The following is a 19,043-nucleotide window of genomic DNA, read 5'->3' on the forward strand; positions in this document are numbered from 1 at the left end:
CTCATCAGAACCTGAAGGTCAGTCTACACTGATCCAACAGGAAAATTAATGAGCAAAACATCCATATTTTCTAAATAAAGACAAACTATACTTTCCTACAGCTTTTGCTAAGAAATAGACGCATATATATTAAAATATCCGTAATTTCTAGATAAAAGGCACAGTGGATAAAACTCAGTTTTGAGGCCAGGGGCCTCAAATCTTTTCCATTGTCATTACTTACCTAAATAAACATTCTGCATAAAATTGATATTTACAAGCACTAATATCTACATAAATTGATTATTTGATACGTTTTTATTAAAATTTGTATTTATCTTTGATTTCACTGAAGACTCCTAGATGACTTGCAGAGACACATATTTTTCTCTTTAGCCCATATAACACAAAATCTAGTTCTGAAAAGAGCATGAATTCTTTACTTATCATCTTTGATGTTAGTAAATATTGATGTGTATATTTAACCAAAAAAAATGTAAAGTATTTTGAATATTCCACTTGAGGATATTACTGTTGCCACCATCTGTATAAAAGATGATAATCAATGATTGGCTAAGGGTGACCATGGCCAACCCTGGCCCTCCATCCAGCTCCGCCCCTGGTTGAAAGCATTTTATTTCCATACCTTTGATCTAGTTTCAAATTTACACCAGTACAATTTTAATAAAAGAAATAAAAAAGTATTAAAGTCAAGCTTCCTTAAATGTTTCAGCCCTCATTGGTGGTAATTCTGTGTTTGGATCAGACCACCTCAGACCTTTTCAAGGGGTCGTGAGCTCATCGTCGCCGTGACAAAACACTCCACATAAACCCACGGCGCGATCACGCAGACCCTTTTTTTCCTGAAGAGCAGCAGTCTCGTCCAGAATCGCGCACAGACGCGCTTTCTCCACAGTAGGACGGAGCTGCTGGGGTTTTTCATTACATGCGCAGTCCTGTCCTGAATCACTCATCACCACGGCAACCTGCTTTCACATCCACAGCCGGTCAGCATCCTCTCCCGGACCAGGAGCTCCTCGCTGACACACAGTAAGTTTCTCTCCCCTCCTCGCATGCGGCACTGCGGCTGCTTGTTTGCGTAACAGACGGGCTCCATCAGGCTGATTCTGGCTGCTTCTGCGAAACAAGTTGCAGAAATGGGACACGCATTACTGCGCTTTTAGACATGAAGCTAAATATAATCAATATATGCTTCAGGGAGGAGATAAAAAAAACAAACTCACGTCTATGGAGATGTATTTCTGAGAAGGATCCAGTCTTGCTCTGGATCCTAAAGACAAAAAGCTGATTTATTTGAACTCGTGGACATTTACTGCAGCTTAGTGTGATTATGCAGATCCTATTCAGAAAAACATGCTGAGAGAAATAAATATGTTATATCAGCTCATTTTTCCTCTTCCCTGCTGCATGCCCTCTTGCAGCAGCCTTCAATGCACCAAGTTTAGATATGCATGAGCAGTGAACCTTGAAGAACTTGACAGAAGGTGCCAAGCACTCACCTATTCATAGCACAGAGTGTATCCCTCCTTTAGACAGCTCCTTTTTACATTAATGGAGGCCCTGTGTGAGACTGAGGTAAGGAACCAAATTAAAAAGGGGTTTTAATTCTTAAGGAAGCTGAGATGTTGCAAGTGCAAGTGTAAAGATGTGATTCACAGCTCTCGCAGAACTTGTTCGCAGCAGCAGAGTGTGGGAACATGGAGTATTTGACAGCAGCACAGTTCATTTGTTAATCACAGATACAGGATGATTCATCGTACCCACATTTCACTCCAACTGTGGGGAGGAAAAAGGGTGGTCAGCACCAGATGACCGCTTCACCCGCCCACCTCTCCACAACTATCTTCTTCTAACATAAACTATCTAGTAATTATTGCTTCTTTACATAGATACTTCCCTGTCAATTAAAAATATTCCAAAATGACAGCAAATGATTGAAATATATTTGCAGTGCACTGGAAAATGTTTTCTTTTTTCCCACATTTTCTTTTTATTATTATGTTGCTTTGAGATCTGATCTAATAGACCCAAAAAAAATTTATGTGGGGAAGCCTGAATGTTATATACGGTTTTCAAAGTTTTCTTTTACTAAATAAGAAACCGTGTGATGTCCATTTTATATTCATTCTCATGGGCGGTTCTAAATAGGGATATACAGGGGCCCTTACCCCTGTAAAGCTGGCACTGCACTGCAAAGAATGGAAATCTAAATAAGTATTTTTTTCTTAAAATAAGTGCATTTTTTTCTTGAATTGAGAAGGTAAGTGAGTCAGTTTCCCAATGGAAGAATACAATTTACATGTAAAATAAGAACAAATAATTGCATTGTCGTATTTCAAGTGCATATTATCTAATTATCTTATCTTAAGAGTAAGGAAGTAATCATCTTATTTACCTACTCAAATTAAGGGTAAATACACTTAATTTAAGAAATGTTGACTTATTTCTAGATAATTTTTGCAGCGTGGCCCCTGTTATTTAGTTCAGTTAAGTTTCATTTTGGTCATCAGAACAAATTTTAAAATATGTCTCCATACAGTACACTGCAGGCCTTTTTTAGTAATGGACAATGAATAAAAGGGTTTAAGCAGAGCCTAACCTTTTCCATTACTAGGATCCAAATTACTAGGATATACTTGCTTATATCAAAAAAGAAAACAGCTCAAACATTTCTAAATGTTTTGAGATTACAGATGAAGAGAAGGAAAAAAAAATAAAGTGAAACTGTTTCATACGCATGTTTTCCCAGATGCCTTCAAATTTTTTCTGTTTTCATAATGTAGGTGGTTATTGTTGTCTTTCATCGTAGAAATTATAGATTATTATGGAATCATCATGCAAAATATAGAAGTATAGCATTTATTTATTCATAAAATGTTTCTTTTCTTGGACAGGATTCTAGAAAAACAGAATGCCATAACTGAAATATAAGTAAGTTAGTTTATTAGGGGAGGATACACTTATTCTAAGATGTTTTTTGGTTATTTAATGTATTTCTTATTATAATGTGCATTGTCAGAATACACTCGACCTCATTTGCCTCTTGGTCCAACTTAATATTTCGCCTTTATAATTTCCTATAACAATTACTTAGAAATTGAGGCTAGCTTTAAGCTTCAGCTTACTTAGCTTTTTAGCTTCCTTAGTATATTGAATTATGTACTGTTGCCAGTTTCTTTTTTTTTTTTTTTATCTTTTGCCTGTTTTTATCCATTTGGACCACAGCCTTATAGATTTTCCTCTAGATCCAAAACTGTTCATCTCACTGTACTCTGACACTCCTAAATAAAATCCACTGCAACAATCTGCTCACTTCTAAATTCCGCCTGTGTGTAATTTAAACATGGTATAAATAGAGGTGTTATGTGACAGTCAAAGAGGTTTATTAGAGAACATCAGTGAACATGAGGCACACTGCAACCCAAGGAAAATGGCTGAAAGCGAAGCGGGAAGTTGTAGAGAAGGTTGAAACTGGGTTTGAACATTCAACCTTCAAAATAATAAAGGAACAACTTAATTTAAAAAGGAAATATTTCTCTAGAAAATCAGAAAAAAACAATGTCACACATTGTAACCATACCACTATATATATATATATAAGAAAAGAATTAGATAAATAAATAGGTGTTATGTGGAGGTAAACCAATGAGGGGATGAGACCCCCTAATGATGAGATAAAAAGAAGCCAATTATAAAAACAAATGTTCCTCATACCCCTAACTGAGCATCTAGTTTCCTCTGTCCTAAGGAAGGACATCTTACCCCAAGCCTCTAGAGAAGCAGCATGAGATGCCGTGCCAACGGAGAGAAATAGGGTATAATACACAGATGACTCAAACTGCGAGAACGGAGACATTACTATCGGCTTAATCTGATGGGCTGGGAAATTACAGAGAAGCAGCCTAAAGGATCATGACAACTTTGGAGGAAATTCAAAGCTTATAATCTGTTGACAGCACACTGATGCACTCCTAACAATTGGTCTAATTTAAGTCTAGCAAAAATAAAGCCTCAGTCTGTTATGATGGTGAATCATAGCGGTTGCAGCATCATGCTGTGGGAATGGGATTTTATTTTCCAGCAGTGACAGAACAGTTGGTCAAAGTTGCTTGGAAAATAGGGGAAACTACTGTAGATATAAGGCAAGAAGACAGGGCCAGAGGTAAACCTTTCAGCAGCAAATTACCCTAAAACAACTGAGAATATCTATATGTGAGAAGGATCCAATTTGAGAGTGTTGGCCTAGTGGGTTAGAGCCGTGAACTTGTGCTCTGAGAAGGCTGCAAGTACCCGGTTCAATCCCCACTTCCTCCACTCTGGGTTCCTGAGCAAAACCCTTAACCCCTGATTGCTTCTTGGGCACCACGCAATGGCAGCCCACTGCTCCTCTAGGGGATGGGTTAAATGCAGAGGTACATTTCTCTGGTGTGAGATAAAACATGAGGACTGACAGACCTCTTAAATGCGTCCTGAGCTTCTGCTGTGCAAAGAAAAAATGAAGGGATTCAATACCTCAGTCTGTGCTTCAGCAAAAGTATTTTCTACAGACCTCTAAAGTTGACCTTAAACAACTGTATTTAAAGATAAAAGTAGACAGTTCAATATTCAGATTACGACGGTTGAAAATGACCTTTGGATATTAGATCAAGCTGATTCCACTGACTTTGCGCCTAAAATTGTCCAAATACAATCATCATTAGGTTGTTATGATTTCATCTTTTAAATCATTTAGTAATAGATCCCTACACAGTTGCCTGCATGCTACGAGGTAACCATCCTACGGACAGGAAACAAAATCAAACTTTTGGAAAAAGAAATAAAAGGCATTTTTGCAAGAAGGAGAAATGAAGAGACACTCCCTACCAGTCCTGCTCATGTAACACCCAGAGTCACCAATAACCCAGCTTGGTCTGTTAAGAAGCAGATCAAGGGGCTTCTTCCACGAGACACAAGTCGGTTGTAAACCTCGTCATTAATTTAGCTTCAGCTGTCCTCAAGTTGGAGATGCTGCCAAAAACCTTCTTCTTTTTTAAATTAACACATTCTTTGACTTTTTTTTTTACCTAAAGGGAATAGAGGTATTATTTACGGTATGTTACTCATTTTATCCAACTTCATGCTTTTTATTTTAAAAGTATTGATTCATTATGACCAAAAGAATGCATGCTACCATTCTTGAGATTGGTTTTCTTAAACCACTTTGAAAACCACAGTTTTTTTCCCCTTCCACCTCACAATATCGCACTGCTTTGTGTTGGTATATCATATAAGATTTCAATTAAATGATGATGATTGTGGTTGCAGTATGATAAAAAGAAAAAAGGTTCACTGCGTACTGTCATCCCTTTGCAAGACACTCTGTGTCTCCCACATGGTGACAACAAGCACTTCCTTATTCAATCACCTGTTCATTGGTTTTGTGGCTGGAAGCTCCAGTAACAGATCCTGCGTCATTAAAAGCACATTTCCTGCCCTTCATGGATTTCTCCCTGCCAACATTGTGGCTCTTTTCCTCCTGGTTTGTGTATCATGGCTGTGAGTCATTGGCTTCAGCGGGCCAGTGGGGTCCTTGGCTGGGGGAAGGTGTTGTGTCGCTCTGTGTGATTGAGATAAGTGGCTCATCTCTCTCTCCACACTTAGATGATCATTTGATGAAAGTGAAAAAAACGTAGTCACTATCAAAGCGGGAGAGGAACTAAATAGGTTGGATTCAAGCATCTGCTCGGAAACATTAAGGAAAAGAGATTCTAGAAAGAGATAGGCTTGAAAAGTACAAACATGAATCACACACACTGGTTATGAAACGTGTTTACCCCGGATTGTTTGAATAAACACACAGAACAGGCTGTGCTGCTTTATAAGGCTTTAGGCTGTATGGTTTTGATAACCATAACCCCAATAGATTACTAAAGAAGCAGTTAAAGAATAGCTTAATTTCATAGAGCGCTATAATAATGTATTTAGTTTAAGATTAATGGCATTCCCCAGAATAGCATGTTTAAATGTTTTAGGTCTTTTAACGTCAGATTCTTACATCAGGCTTTAGATTTTAGGAATCAGGCACTTCAAACGGAGCCATGCTACATGAAGTCACTCAGCTAAAGGTGAGCTAAGACTTAGTCAGTCACATTTTCTTCAGTGAGGGTAAATGTCATGATTTTCTTAAGAGATCTGACCCACATGCAGTAAACCACTCAGAGATTCAGGGTAACAGTTTGAACAGGTTTATTGATGAAACCAGCAGGGTTGGATTCAGGAAACACAGTAAACTGGTGAACCGGAACTGGAAGAGGGAAGGGACTTATCAGGGGTTAGTTCAGGATCCGTTGGAACTTTGAACGATGACTTGGTGAGACAGAGAAAACGGGACTCCCAGAATCCAGTCGTTGTGGGTTCTTCCAGAGGTTGAGACTCGTTGGAGGACGGACAGGTATAGACTTGGTTAGACCCAGAGGAGCTATTGAGTGGACTGTCACTTGGGAATCCAGGAGGACTTCAACCTAACTTGTGGAGGTTTATCTCCTGCTCAGTGTGAGACTCAAACAATCCTTCCAGGGGGAGAAGGCCAAACTTCCAGCTTGCAGGAAGGCTTCCTGCAAAAAAGGCAAAGACAAAAAGTAGGTTAGGCTCAGCGAAAAACAAAGACTAAGTTAGACTCAGCAAACCTCAGCTTGGCTAGAGTACCCAAAACTGGCAAACACTCTGGCGCCAAGGTAGTGACAGTCCATGGCTCAAATAGTCCTCAGTGATGAGTCAACCAGCCGCAGGTGTGTGAGAGGACCAAAGAGGACAGGGCACCACCTGGAAGTGGAGGGAGAGAAAGACACAAAAACACAACCCACACAAACTGGATTCCTAACAGTAAAATTATGTTTGCACTCAAAAAAAAAGTAACAAAATCTTGTTTTATTGTCTTATTTCAATTTAATTAAAACCTCAGGTTATTTTATCTATATAGCTCTAATTTACGAAATATGTCAATCAAAGACAATTTAGTCAGATCATACAGTTATAACTGTATCACTAATATACATATTTCGTTTCAGGAGCAAAACACTTATTCCATTGGGAGTTCATTTTACTTACCTGCTCAAATTAATCGAAAATTGACTTGTTTTAAGTTAAGTTTTTGATATCTTTATGACTTTTTCGCAGTGAGGTTACACCAAAAAGCAGATTCTTAGGTGGGTTAAGTTATGGTTAGCGCTGCCCTGCAGGAGGCTCAGACCTCATGTCATTTCCAGGGCTGCCCTGCATTATTCGTGGCTTCTGTTTGTCCTCAGGACTCCAAACTTCCAACTTCTAAGTCAAAAATTTCAATCATAATTATGCTGAAAGTTGGAATTACGAGTTGATAAACAGGTGCAACTGGATCTTTGCTGACTTTATGCTTTAACAGCAATCAAACATTCCACTTTGTTCACAGGGGGTCTTCATGGTGGATGTAGCATAAAGTCAAAGACCAGATTTGTGTATTGAAGCCCAGATGTTCCATTTTCCCTATATCAATATATCGATTTACCCAGACCTAAACTTACTTGAATATCTCTTTTTCTAACCTTTTTACTTTCTACTCCTTACTTTCTCCTAACTGGCTCATTACTTCTATATTTCTTGATAACAACATCATGTAACAGCTGTAATAAAACAGGAAAAGTCCTAAAGGGAATGTGTCCCTTTTGGAGCCCAGTCAGTTTACAGGAAACACTGTTAGTGATATGAATAAAAGCAGGCGACTGGAAAAAATTACAGATGATGGATCTGATTCTGAGACAAAAGACATTCCTCCTTTATTAGACGTTACATTAATATGTTGAATAAGATTCAACCTGTATTATAATTATAATACTCTTTGTAAACTTTATGCAGTGGTTACCAAAGCTCTAAAAAGTATGATGCTAATGGAGGACATCGGTTCAGACTGTTCAGCTTCAAAATTTAGAGCATTCAGTTATTTGACAGTTTATTTTTTTATATAATTCACGCATTCAGTCTGTACTTTTACTACAGGCCGGTTTTTAATATCTGTACTTTTACTTAAGTGTACTTCTGACACTTTGAACATAAGTAATCTGAAAGCAGACATTCTTATCTGCTTCTATGACACATTTGATGTTGTGGACACTGCATTCACTCCTACTTCATAACAGGTTTTTCGCATTCATTTATTATGCTGCACATACAAAATTCAAAAAAAATATACCCACTATAATTACTTAAATTAGATTTATGTTTTATTTTAAAACTTCTAACAGTCACAAATAATTTCATATTTTCTTTTGCGGCCTGTTTTTAAGTGAATTATAAATAATTTGTGTAAAAATGTTCATTGTGCCTGTAGTCTTTTTTTTCACAGGTAAAAAGTAAAGACAATATACCCTCTGTCCCAGCTAGCCTCTGTGGATCTCAGCTGGGACAGATGGTTAATATCTAAGAACACAGAAGGAAACATGAAAAAGAAACACGGACTTGCTGCATGAACATATTATTCTTTAGTCGTCATTTACTACTGTTTGCAAGACATGTGCATTAAAACCCCAGACAGTAGAGCAGAAAAGTTGGTTTAGAGTTGAATTCTATTGGTGAAGCTGATACAGATACTTAAAAGTTCACTGATCGGGCTTTAAATTTGATATCTGGCATTATATGGGAATATACCTAAATAAGAAAATCCTTTTTTGTACCAAAATAGAGATCTAGCTCATATCTTCTTCACAGCCACACATGAAATATATGAATTTTCATCATTGATAGTAGCAAAACTATATGTGTTTTTTTCTTTTTAATTATTTTCCTGTGTGTTTTCTGTTTGTTCTGCCAGGACCACTGAGCGTTTTACATTTGGATAGAAACACACTGAGTCAACCTGACCTGAGCTGTCTCTCACTGCTGCTTAAATCTGTTGGGGCCATTTAAGGCAGCTGAGCAGCCATGGTGAAGCTGGGCAGTAATCTATCCGATAAGCTGGAGAAGCAGCCATCTGCAGATGATGGCTTTGATAACGTCCCCCTCATCACACCCCTGGAGGTCAGCCAGCTTCAGCAGCCACTGGCAGACAAGGTATGAACAATCATCTCAGCTGCACTTCGTTTCTGTCCCTCTCCATCTATGTGCTCGCAAAAGTGTTGTTCTTTTAAGTTGGCTGTTTAATCTCGTTATACAACAGAAATAAATACACGCTAAAAAGAATACCACTCACTGCAGAGAGTCTGGGACAATTATTATGAAAACAGTCCCACAGGTGCACTTACCTATCTTTTATAAGCCTGCTGTATGCTTAGCTTATTGTGTTTACCTTTCTTTTCCCACCATCCCACGTTAAAACCTTGGCATCAGCCCACAAATATACACAGTGCTGTGAATATATAACGACAGCAGAAAGCCTCTGCTCATTTTGTAGCTGGAGGAAGCATTTAGCTCTGAATAATGCTCGACAGAATTGGGAGCTGTTAGAGAAATATCATGAAAATACCAAGCGGTCCCCAAATGTCCTCTTAAGAGCCTGCAATAAAACTGATTGCTTTTGCAAATGTGCATTGTTTATTTTAAGAGATAGAAATTGTTATTTGCATGACTGCTGGATGTGTTACCATTAAACTAGTGCTGAGAACGAGAGGCAACCTAATCCTTTGACCTGAATGGACATTTGAAGCTTTTCCCAGACTGCTGTTTTTACTGCTTTTCCCTCCTCCAGGTCACCGTAAAGACAAAAACACAGTTTCAGCTGAAGCGGCAGCAGAGGAACAGGCTCTACGTTCCCAACATTAAAAAGCTCAATATCAATTTCTACAATGATGTCTCAGATAAAGTCAAGGTAAAACATCATGTCATGACATAAAAACTGAATCCGACCATAACCAGAAACTTGTATAATATCAGCTGTGAGTATTTTGCTTGCTATTTAAGGCCTCTTCAGAATAAACTGTTAAGATTCTTTAAACCAGGGGTTTTCAAATTTGGCCCACGGGTCATTTACGGCCTTAGAGTGATTTTTTGTGACTCTCAATCATAATCAAAAATGGCTTAAAATAGGTTTCCCAGCTCAAGTACACAGTAAAAAATACTAGGGTGCAGTTTTTTGTCTTTGAAAACACAAACAAGGAAAGAACTGGGGCTGGTGGAGTTTCTCCAGTGGGGGCTATAAATTTTAAAATAGATGTTTAACAAACACAATCCAGTGCATACTGTTATCACACCAATATATTTATATGAATTCCAACAACAAAAAACAATAATTTTAAAAGCAATTTATAAAAACAAAACATAATTTCATGCACAGGTTTACTTTTTGTACATAAATGTTGCCCTTCTGAGGCTTTGTGAAGGTAAATCTGTGTTTTGCATGGTCCAACATTGTGTCACAAACCTAAAAAAAAATTACCAGTTTAATAATGGAGACGCTGTTAGTCAGCTTTATACTTTTTAATATATATAAAAAAATGTATTTTTTGAGAATGTGTTTCTCTCTCTCTCTCTCTCTCCAACAACTCGACCTGTCAATCACCCACAAAACGTCTGGACTGTGGCGGGAGGTGATGAGCAAATACACTTCCTGTCACCTCAGGTCGCAGCTTAGCTGCACTCTGAGCTCTCCTATACTTCTGTATTGCAGAGCTACTGCACATTTGCAGCTTTTAACGAGTCACTGGGCAAAGATTTTTGCACCCTAGGGCGGAAATACATCACCAATCTGACGAAAAATGGAATGGATTTTTACTAGTCATTGAAGATTTAATATTTATCTTGCATATCAACAACAAAAATCTATATTATTATATTTCAAAATATTTTATATTTTAATATAAAAAGGTAGTATGCACTACGATCAGAGGGACTCAGATCCTGCAGTGCTCGGTGTGTGTCCCTGCTTAAGGAATTACCTATCCAGGTCCTGCTGAAGTTTGCCAGAGAGCAAATGGATAATCCAGAAGAGGATTGGAAAAAAACTTGTTTTCAGATGAAACCAAAATAGATTTTTTTTTCTAAATCCATAAATGTGTTTCTGACCTTGTACTTGCTCTGTCTGTACTTGTTTTGTGTTTTTTTCTTCTGTGATCCAGATCACAGGTCTGATCTTGATCACGCTGGCCTTTCTGACCAGCCTGCTCCTTCTGCTTATGTACAAAGCTATGTGGTACGACCAGCTTACTTGTCCAGAGGGTTTTGTCCTGAAGGTGAGCTCCACGACTGCATGAATACAATTACAAGCAATTACACTGTCAGACCCTTTATCCTTGGAAGCTCCTCTAAGGCTGAATTATATTCTTGTTTTGGGATGCTGCTCAGTTTAAAAAAAAACATGAATTATCTAGACCTGTTTTAAATAAAATTTCTTTTTGTATACACTTGTGTATACAAAATGACAAAATAAATCTGTCTAAGTCTAAAGTTTTTGTGGACAGCACTGCAGCCATTTATAGTTAATGCAAAACTATTCACCCCAAAATACATATCAGTAAATCAGCAAATCACATAAGCAGTGGAAAGGTAGAAATAGAGAACTGAGTCATACACACCGAAAACAGCTGGGGTCCCTATCAAAAACATTTGTTCTTTTTAACTTTTTTTTTCTTTATAAAGTAATTTTTCCACTTTCTGTGAAAAGTCTCCATCTCATTTATTCATAATAAAGCAGTGCGCACATGGTCTTAGCTGAGTAACCAAAAATTCAGACGTGCATGACCATGAGCATAAATGGACTGCAAAGCCTGTGTACCATTTGATCAGTTCAGTGTGTAAAGTTTAATTAATCTTTAATCACGCCTCCAGATATGTTTCATAGGGGGGCCAGATGGGGCCACTAAAAATCTTGGAGTGGCACACTGAAACTAAAAGTCATAATTTCAGGGTTTGAATCTACTATTGTTGTAAACGTGCCTGTTCAAAACATTAAGACTTAGGTAAACACCTACTCATATCTTGGTGTATTTTGTGATTTTTAATGTTACGTTACTGGCTGTGCATAATGGGCCAGGGTGGCCGTGGCCAATCAGGGGGCAGAAAATGCTGACACTGGGGCAAAGCTTAAATCTGATTGGTTGAAGAAAACGTTCCTCAATATTATTGTTAAGGTACCATCAGCCAGCAGTGCTGATTCTGAACACCCTGGGCAGATTTAATTGCCATAGCAACGCACTAAGGCTGAAATCTGATTGGACATAAAATATAGCAACCACATACATATAATGGAAGCAGCTTAGCCAAGAGAAAAGCTACAAAATTATGAAAATTGATTGTTTGGAATAAATTAATACAGTTGGATAGAAGAAAATTAAAGTTTAGGTTATGAATGTAGGTTAGTGTTTCTAATTGGTTTTAGGCCAGCAGTAAAGGCCTTAAAGGCCCTGGCAGCCCACCACTAATCTTTACTTTACATTTTCTTGCAGCAGCAGAGTCATGTGATAAATGTCACCCTCAGCTATATCAGTCATTAAAACTACATGTTCGTCATATTGGTTTTAGGTCAGACTTTTAACACCAGTCAGTTTTTTCAATGAATAATAGATTCATCAAATATGTCATTTAGCAAGATGAAACTCATCCCATTCATGTTCAACATTTAAAATTAAGTTTAGTCCTGAAACCTCCTTGCTTAGCTCAGCATGATATTAATAAATATCAATGTGCTGTACTGAACTTTGCTCACAAACTAAATTTTTTAGCTTACAGTACTTTCTACACATAAAATTCTTTCTTTACAAGTAGAATTAATGCTTCACAAACTCTCCTACTGGCTTAGTCTGTTTATTTTACACTTTGAACCACAGATGGTCAAACGGAGTTCAGACAAATGGAAAAGAAACAACTGCATGAGTTTATTTTATTTTCAGGTTAGTGTTTTTCATATATTGTCAGTTCACCACACGTCATCTTAAGGCACTTAAATGAGACAATTCAGTCAAATAATACAGACAGATTGACTTAAGGTTTTCGATTTCACTTGTTCCTCCTGGATAAGCATGTGGCGAGAGTAGATATTTAGCTGCATTTTGTTATTGATGCGACAGTAAACCCTCACATCAAGCATGCATGCAGCAACAGTGGAGAGGAAAACTCCCTTTTAACAGGAAGAAAGAACTAGGCTCAGTGTGAGTTGCCATCTGCCAAAGCCAAGTTGGGGTTCAAAGAGAGAGACGTAGACAAAAGGAACATAGAAGCTCTGATCCATAAATAGCACAGAAATTAGGCCATGTAACAAATGCTAAGTTTAATAGCTAACATACTTCCCACCAAAGTCACATAGTGACAGCATTGGTATAGCCTTTTACGGGACAGCAAAGAAATACTGCAGAAATTTAATATAAGATCTTGTGGTGAAATCACTGTTTATAACTGAAAGTATATTTATAGAAAATTGGTTAGCAGATGATTTAGTTAGATAAACAAGATAAATAGTGAAAAAATTCACTACTTTCAAGTGCATAGGTTTTGAGCAGTGAGGACCAAAGCATTTTATGAAGCCAGATATGAAGTAGCTCAAAGATCAATACCGCTTTGGCTTTTGACCCGCTTGGGTGGACAAACATGACTATAGTTTCTCGTTTCTCGCCACACCCTCCCAACTGTCACTTCAGAGGGATTCCTTGTAAACTGGTGCCTGAAATCTAAACTCATTATCTCCCAAAGCACCTTGGAGGCATCGTGTAACGCACCAGCACTGCCACGCATGTTAGGCTAAAGAGCCTGTCACGCAGAAGAAAAACCACAGGGTGGGAGAGACAGAGGCCGGGGGGGAAGGGAGCGATGGATCCTGCTTTCTGGTCAGGCAAAGATTGGGATGCTTGCCTGTGAATCAGAGGGGTCTTTAATTAGGACTCAGCATGACTAAACTGTGATTAAAGGCTTAACGGTGGGTGGGTGGGAGGGAAGAGAAGAGGGGGAGTAGGAGAGAACCTTTGGCAATGCTTTTGAAGTTTTTGTAGGTTACAAGTTTAGCTTTTTTTCCCCATTAGTTCATTGTCTGGAACATAACAAGGATTGAAAGAGGCATATGTCTTGATGTTCTTTTTTAGGTTATCAAATACAGTTTTTTTTACTTCTTTTAACAAAGCCCAAATTTTATGTAAAGGTTTATCATTAGGGTTAGCAAAACAATCCCATTAAAGCTGCAATATAAGTTTTTTATTGTTTGAAATTGAAAAATCTAATTAAACAAAATGTAAAGTCAATTGGCCTTGTAATGTTCTGTAAATAATACATCTTCATTGTTTGCTACATTAACTTATTAAGGGGTTTAACAATAGTGGCTGCTTGATTATATTACATAAAGACAGGGGGTATGAATACCACAAAAAAAATTATTTCATTACAGTTTTCATTAGATTAGTTTTAAAATATTTAAACCAATATTGCACTGTTACAAGCTAAATTTAATTGACTAGATGTATTCTTACTGTTATCAATTAAATCTAAAGGATTATCAAATTTTTTTTGTTTTTTAGTTTTTGTTTGGTAAGCAGTGTTTTAGTCCTTGGATTTTTTTTTTTTTTTTTACTGTTTAAAGCTTTTTTTGCTTCTTGATAGTTCCTAAACAGTTAGCAAGTGAAGCCTGCAGTGCTATAGGTAGGACATAGTGGGCTTCTGTTTGGCATCTGTGAAAAAGCCTCCTTAACAGAAAATTTATTTTTAAAGAATTTCTCTTTTTTTTCAGCTCTGGTTTTAATGACGACTTTGGCATTTACCCCATCTATATAAAAATATTGGTTAATCACAATAATCTACCAAAGACAGACATTTTTCTTTTACTCGGTTCAGGGTGATGTTACAGATGATTTCTGTCAATAAATAAAATTTTCATTTGAACAATGCTTTTTTTTACTTATGCTATTTTTTTTGTTTTATTTGGATCACATTGATAATTACTTTTTTAAAGCATTGTAGCTATTTTTTTTCTTATGAAAGTATTAAAGTTATACAAAGTTATAGAAAAGAGGTTTACTCCCGATGTTTTCTGGTATTTGTTGATTCTATAAACAACTTTTATTGATGCAAACAAAAGTTTTTCTTTCTTTCTGTTACAACAGCAGAAGCACTGTACCCCTGCAGCTCTGGAGATGTATTACACCGAGCAGCAGGAGGATCCAGGGGCCCGCAGCAGCACCAACACTGGGCTGTATGCAGCTCTCAGCCGCCTCAACCAGGTCAAAGGGTCTGGCACCGGGTTGATGTCACAGTGGTTACCAGTAATCAGACAAGGGGCAGAGAACGCCAAAGAAAGAGACGAGCCTCTAAAAGAAGAGCTAGAAGGAGAAAAATAAAGGATTTAGTGAAAAAAAAGTTGAAACAACAGAAGAGGGTAGTGTGAATGTGTATATGTGTATGCATGTATTTATACTTGTTTCTAGAGCTATCGGGGACCATAAACTAACAGAAGACCAACTTAAAGGGAATCTTAGTTGAAGATCACATAGATATATCCAAGGGGGATATCTTTATCTGAAATATCAAAAAAGAGAGAAAAAACGAATTAGAGATAGGTCTGTAGTTGTGTTTTGTGTGAATATTCCAAGCCTTTTCATCTAGATAGAGTATTCACTCTGCAACATAGAGTAATGCAATGGGGCTCATTTTTAGAATGACACTAGATCTTAATAAAAAAAAAAAAACTAGATTTGCATGCATTCATGTAAATACCCCGATCTCTATAAACATGTATAGCTAGGTTTAGGTAGTGCATGCATATTTGCATTTAAGCACATGTGTCTAATACTGTGTAACATGCACTTATGTGAGAAAATTGAAGATGAAAGAAACAAGGCTGTGTGAGAATTTGGAGTGAGAAGTGAAGTCAACACGTTTTATTAATATTGCTGCAAAGTTTTGAATCTTGTATTCCTGCTATGTCTTCATCAGACTGGATGTAGAATGTTTAACATGAGGAAGTGCTCCAAATTCAATCTAACGAGATAATTATATTTCATTCATCTAAGATGAGTAAATTCCTCTAATATCCTGACTAAATTGCATTTTTGTACCCTTTTTTTTAAGATATTGCAAACTAGTTTATTTTCACCGTAAGTAAATTAATCAGTGTTTAATCAAAATTGCAACTAAATGAACACCAGGTAAACGGGATCTGATGATTTCAGAGCCTTGGAGTCTAATTCACTAAGCTAATCTTTTGCTAAATAATGATATGAGCTTCTTACTCTATTGTGAATGTTGCTAATTATGTATTAGCTGATGAGAACTACATCTAAGTAATGCTGTACCTTCATGACGGTTCGCTAAATGTAAACACAATGCATCTAAGTGCCATCTTTGTCCTTGCCTCTGTTAGTATTTATATTTTCTTATTTTCTAAGAAGATTAACTTTCTTGGTCTTAGATGTATAAAATAAAAAATAGTATTAAGTCTTATTAATGTGTACAGTACCTGCTTAATCTTATAGCTAGATGTTATTCATTGGCATAATGTTTGTACTGTAGATATTTATTTATGTATAAATCATTCAGACATTTACATTTTCTTTTTTTTTTGTAAACAAATTGTTGACATGAACATAAAGAAACCATATAGGATATAATTTAAAGCAAACCTAAATATTGTTTATAGGGAAATAAACAGAACTTACTTGACTAATTGTGCTATTTGCCTTATTGTCGTCTACATATTTCTTATTATTTTTTAAATATTTTAGAATAAACGTTTATAAGTGATCTCGAATACTTATAAGCTCAAAACCTCTTCCCAGTGTTCAAGAGTCAAACACTGCTCTGGCATTACCTACTGAATACAAATAAAGTATAAATTGTTTTGTTCACTTTTGTTATCTGTTTATCTATCCATCTATTTATTGTATTTATTTAGTTTTCTCACCAACATTTTGCTCTAGGTCTTGTAGTCCCTTCTTGCTTTGTGTAGAATAATAGTAGCTCAATTTCCTTTACAAATGTCCACAAAACTATCTTGATATTCTGCATATTGGAAAAATGTTTCACGATTGCAGTATTTCCATTAGATATAAAGATAATTACAATTTCACGAGAATATATTTGTTCAAGTGTTAACTGAAAATAACATGGCAGCGATGGATGTAAACACATGAGATATCCATATTTCAGCCATCTGTGGGCGCCAACAGGCAACTACTGCTGGTCTTGTTTGTCGTGTACCAGGCAGAAAGGTCCAGTCACAGATTGCATGACTCGTATTATGCAAAATTAAGTCTTTCCATTGCAGCTTTCAGAAATATAATAATTTCGACACGACCAAAAAAAAAATCCCCTTGGTGAAGTGTACATATCTCGCTGATAGTGCTGGAGACACTGATTCTTTGACATGTGTGTTTTACAGACATTGGCCCTAATCAAATGAAGTTATAGGGTATATATGCAAATTTGATAGCATGGGAAAAGCCGATCTTCTAACCAAGTGTACAAAGGATTGCAACTGTAAAGTGAGAAGCGCAGCATTTGCAGCTCTTTGTATTGATATGTGGAACGTGCTGATCAGCAGAACATGTAAAATACTGGTAAGAGAATATGCAAATGCATTTATCAGAATTTATCAATTAGTGGAATTGATCAAATCTGAGAGCATCTTGCAAAAATCCCTTTGCTCATAGTAGCTGAATGGACTACAGTGCAATGACAGACAACAGAGAAAAAGAGTCTTCTGTATATGTCCTAAAATGTCTGGACATTTAGATATTAACAAATCTATCACTATAATGCTGTTTTGGGGCTGCTGTATTAACTCAGGCAGGATCTCCAACTATGGTCCTCTACAGTTCCCCTCTCAGTCAAAGTATTGAAGATTGTCCAAAAGTGGAACGTACAATAACTGATAAAAATAAAATAAAGACAATTTTACTTAATCCTTTAATTTGAGCCTTTAATTCTTATCATTGTATTTCTTTCCATCTCAAATAGAAAATCTTAAATATGTTGCCTGGAAGTTAGTAAGACATAGAAATAAATGCAAATTAAAATCATAATATAAACCTGTATTTATAAAACTGTAGCTACTCTGAGTAACTCCCTTATAAATACATTTAAACTTGATGAATTGGGAACAAAATGAAGAACAAAAATGATAGTCAGGCTGACTTAATTCATCTTAGTTGTTTTCATCAAAACACCTGACCTGCTTTGATGACAGGCTGTTCTTTACTTCCAGGATGTTCCTCTGCTTGGTTTTGGTGTGTCACAGCCGAAGGTAAAATCAAAGAAAAACACACTTTTTGGTTGATAAAATCTTTTTTTTTTCTTTTTTTTTAAATTGGGTTGTAACAAAGCAGAAGAGATTCCAGCCCTATTTTATTTTACTACCTAAGAAAATATTTTCATGTACCCATTGCAATACCCTCGCGGACCACTAGGGGTACACATACCCCCTGCTGGGAATCACTGCTCTACAGCATCGTAACCTTGAGGTGCATCCCTGCTCCAACACAGCTGACTCAAATGATTGAATATGTCTGTTGCCATGTTGCCATTAAGTTTGCTGAAGGCCTGTTAATGAGCCACTTGATTGATTAAAATTTGCTGGAGAAGGGAAGCATCTATAAACTAAAGTGGAGTAAAACTTAAGGGTCTGGAGAACCCAGAAACTAAGGGCTGACTTGGAGCCAGCCATAACTAGAATCCATCCAATAACTTCCAAGTAAATACTCCTTATACTACTGCATTTTCTTGCATGTGAGTGGAACGTTACACCTTTGCATTAAGTGGTATCACCCAGAGTGGTTTTCTTTGGGTGGTTTACAGCAGTGCTGGATTCATTTTTTTAAGGTAAGTGGGACCATGGGGATTATCTGTCCCCTTATATTGTAGGTGCATAGTTTTATTCACCATCATCTACTAGAAAGGTACCTTGCAAAAATGGATATAAAGATGATGGATATAAAGGTGCTGCCTAACCAAAGAGGACTGAGCATTTTTCATGGTTTTATCTACACTACCTCTCATGTAGTTAATGTTATTCTTGTTATCATGTTCTAGGAATGATGATAATTGGTAAGAGAAAAGGAAAAAGTTAATTTCTTCTGTTTTGTCGACGCAGATGTGAAACTTTTATTTTGGAAAAGGTCTGCTGGTTA

The 19,043-nt window shown here is 36.8% G+C and overlaps 1 protein-coding gene across 1 annotated transcript; it reads left to right on the forward strand.

Annotated features, from left to right (window-relative positions):
- The first annotated feature begins 769 nt into the window (after window positions 1–769).
- Window positions 770–16,578, forward strand: caly (calcyon neuron-specific vesicular protein). Its single transcript, XM_038291065.1, has 5 exons — window positions 770–1,029; window positions 8,822–9,060; window positions 9,695–9,814; window positions 11,061–11,174; window positions 15,024–16,578. Exons 2-5 carry the CDS (start codon window positions 8,932–8,934, stop codon window positions 15,255–15,257), a joined length of 597 nt encoding a protein of 198 aa, XP_038146993.1. The 5' UTR covers window positions 770–1,029; window positions 8,822–8,931; the 3' UTR covers window positions 15,258–16,578.
- Window positions 16,579–19,043: the final 2,465 nt, after the last annotated feature.

This window comes from Cyprinodon tularosa, unplaced genomic scaffold, assembly GCF_016077235.1.
Source record: "Cyprinodon tularosa strain WSP-4 unplaced genomic scaffold, ASM1607723v1 ctg108, whole genome shotgun sequence".
In the NCBI taxonomy this organism is placed as follows: Eukaryota; Metazoa; Chordata; class Actinopteri; order Cyprinodontiformes; family Cyprinodontidae; genus Cyprinodon; species Cyprinodon tularosa.

What these genes read in the sequence shown, in the direction of transcription:
- caly (XM_038291065.1), top strand. Translation starts at nt 8,932, where the DNA reads ATGGTGAAGCTGGGCAGTAATCTATCCGATAAGCTGGAGAAGCAGCCA. An exon ending in AGCAGCCACTGGCAGACAAG is followed by an intron (nt 9,061 to 9,694) that starts GTATGAACAATC and finishes TCCCTCCTCCAG; the next exon opens with GTCACCGTAAAGACAAAAAC. An exon ending in CAGAGGGTTTTGTCCTGAAG is followed by an intron (nt 11,175 to 15,023) that starts GTGAGCTCCACG and finishes CTGTTACAACAG; the next exon opens with CAGAAGCACTGTACCCCTGC.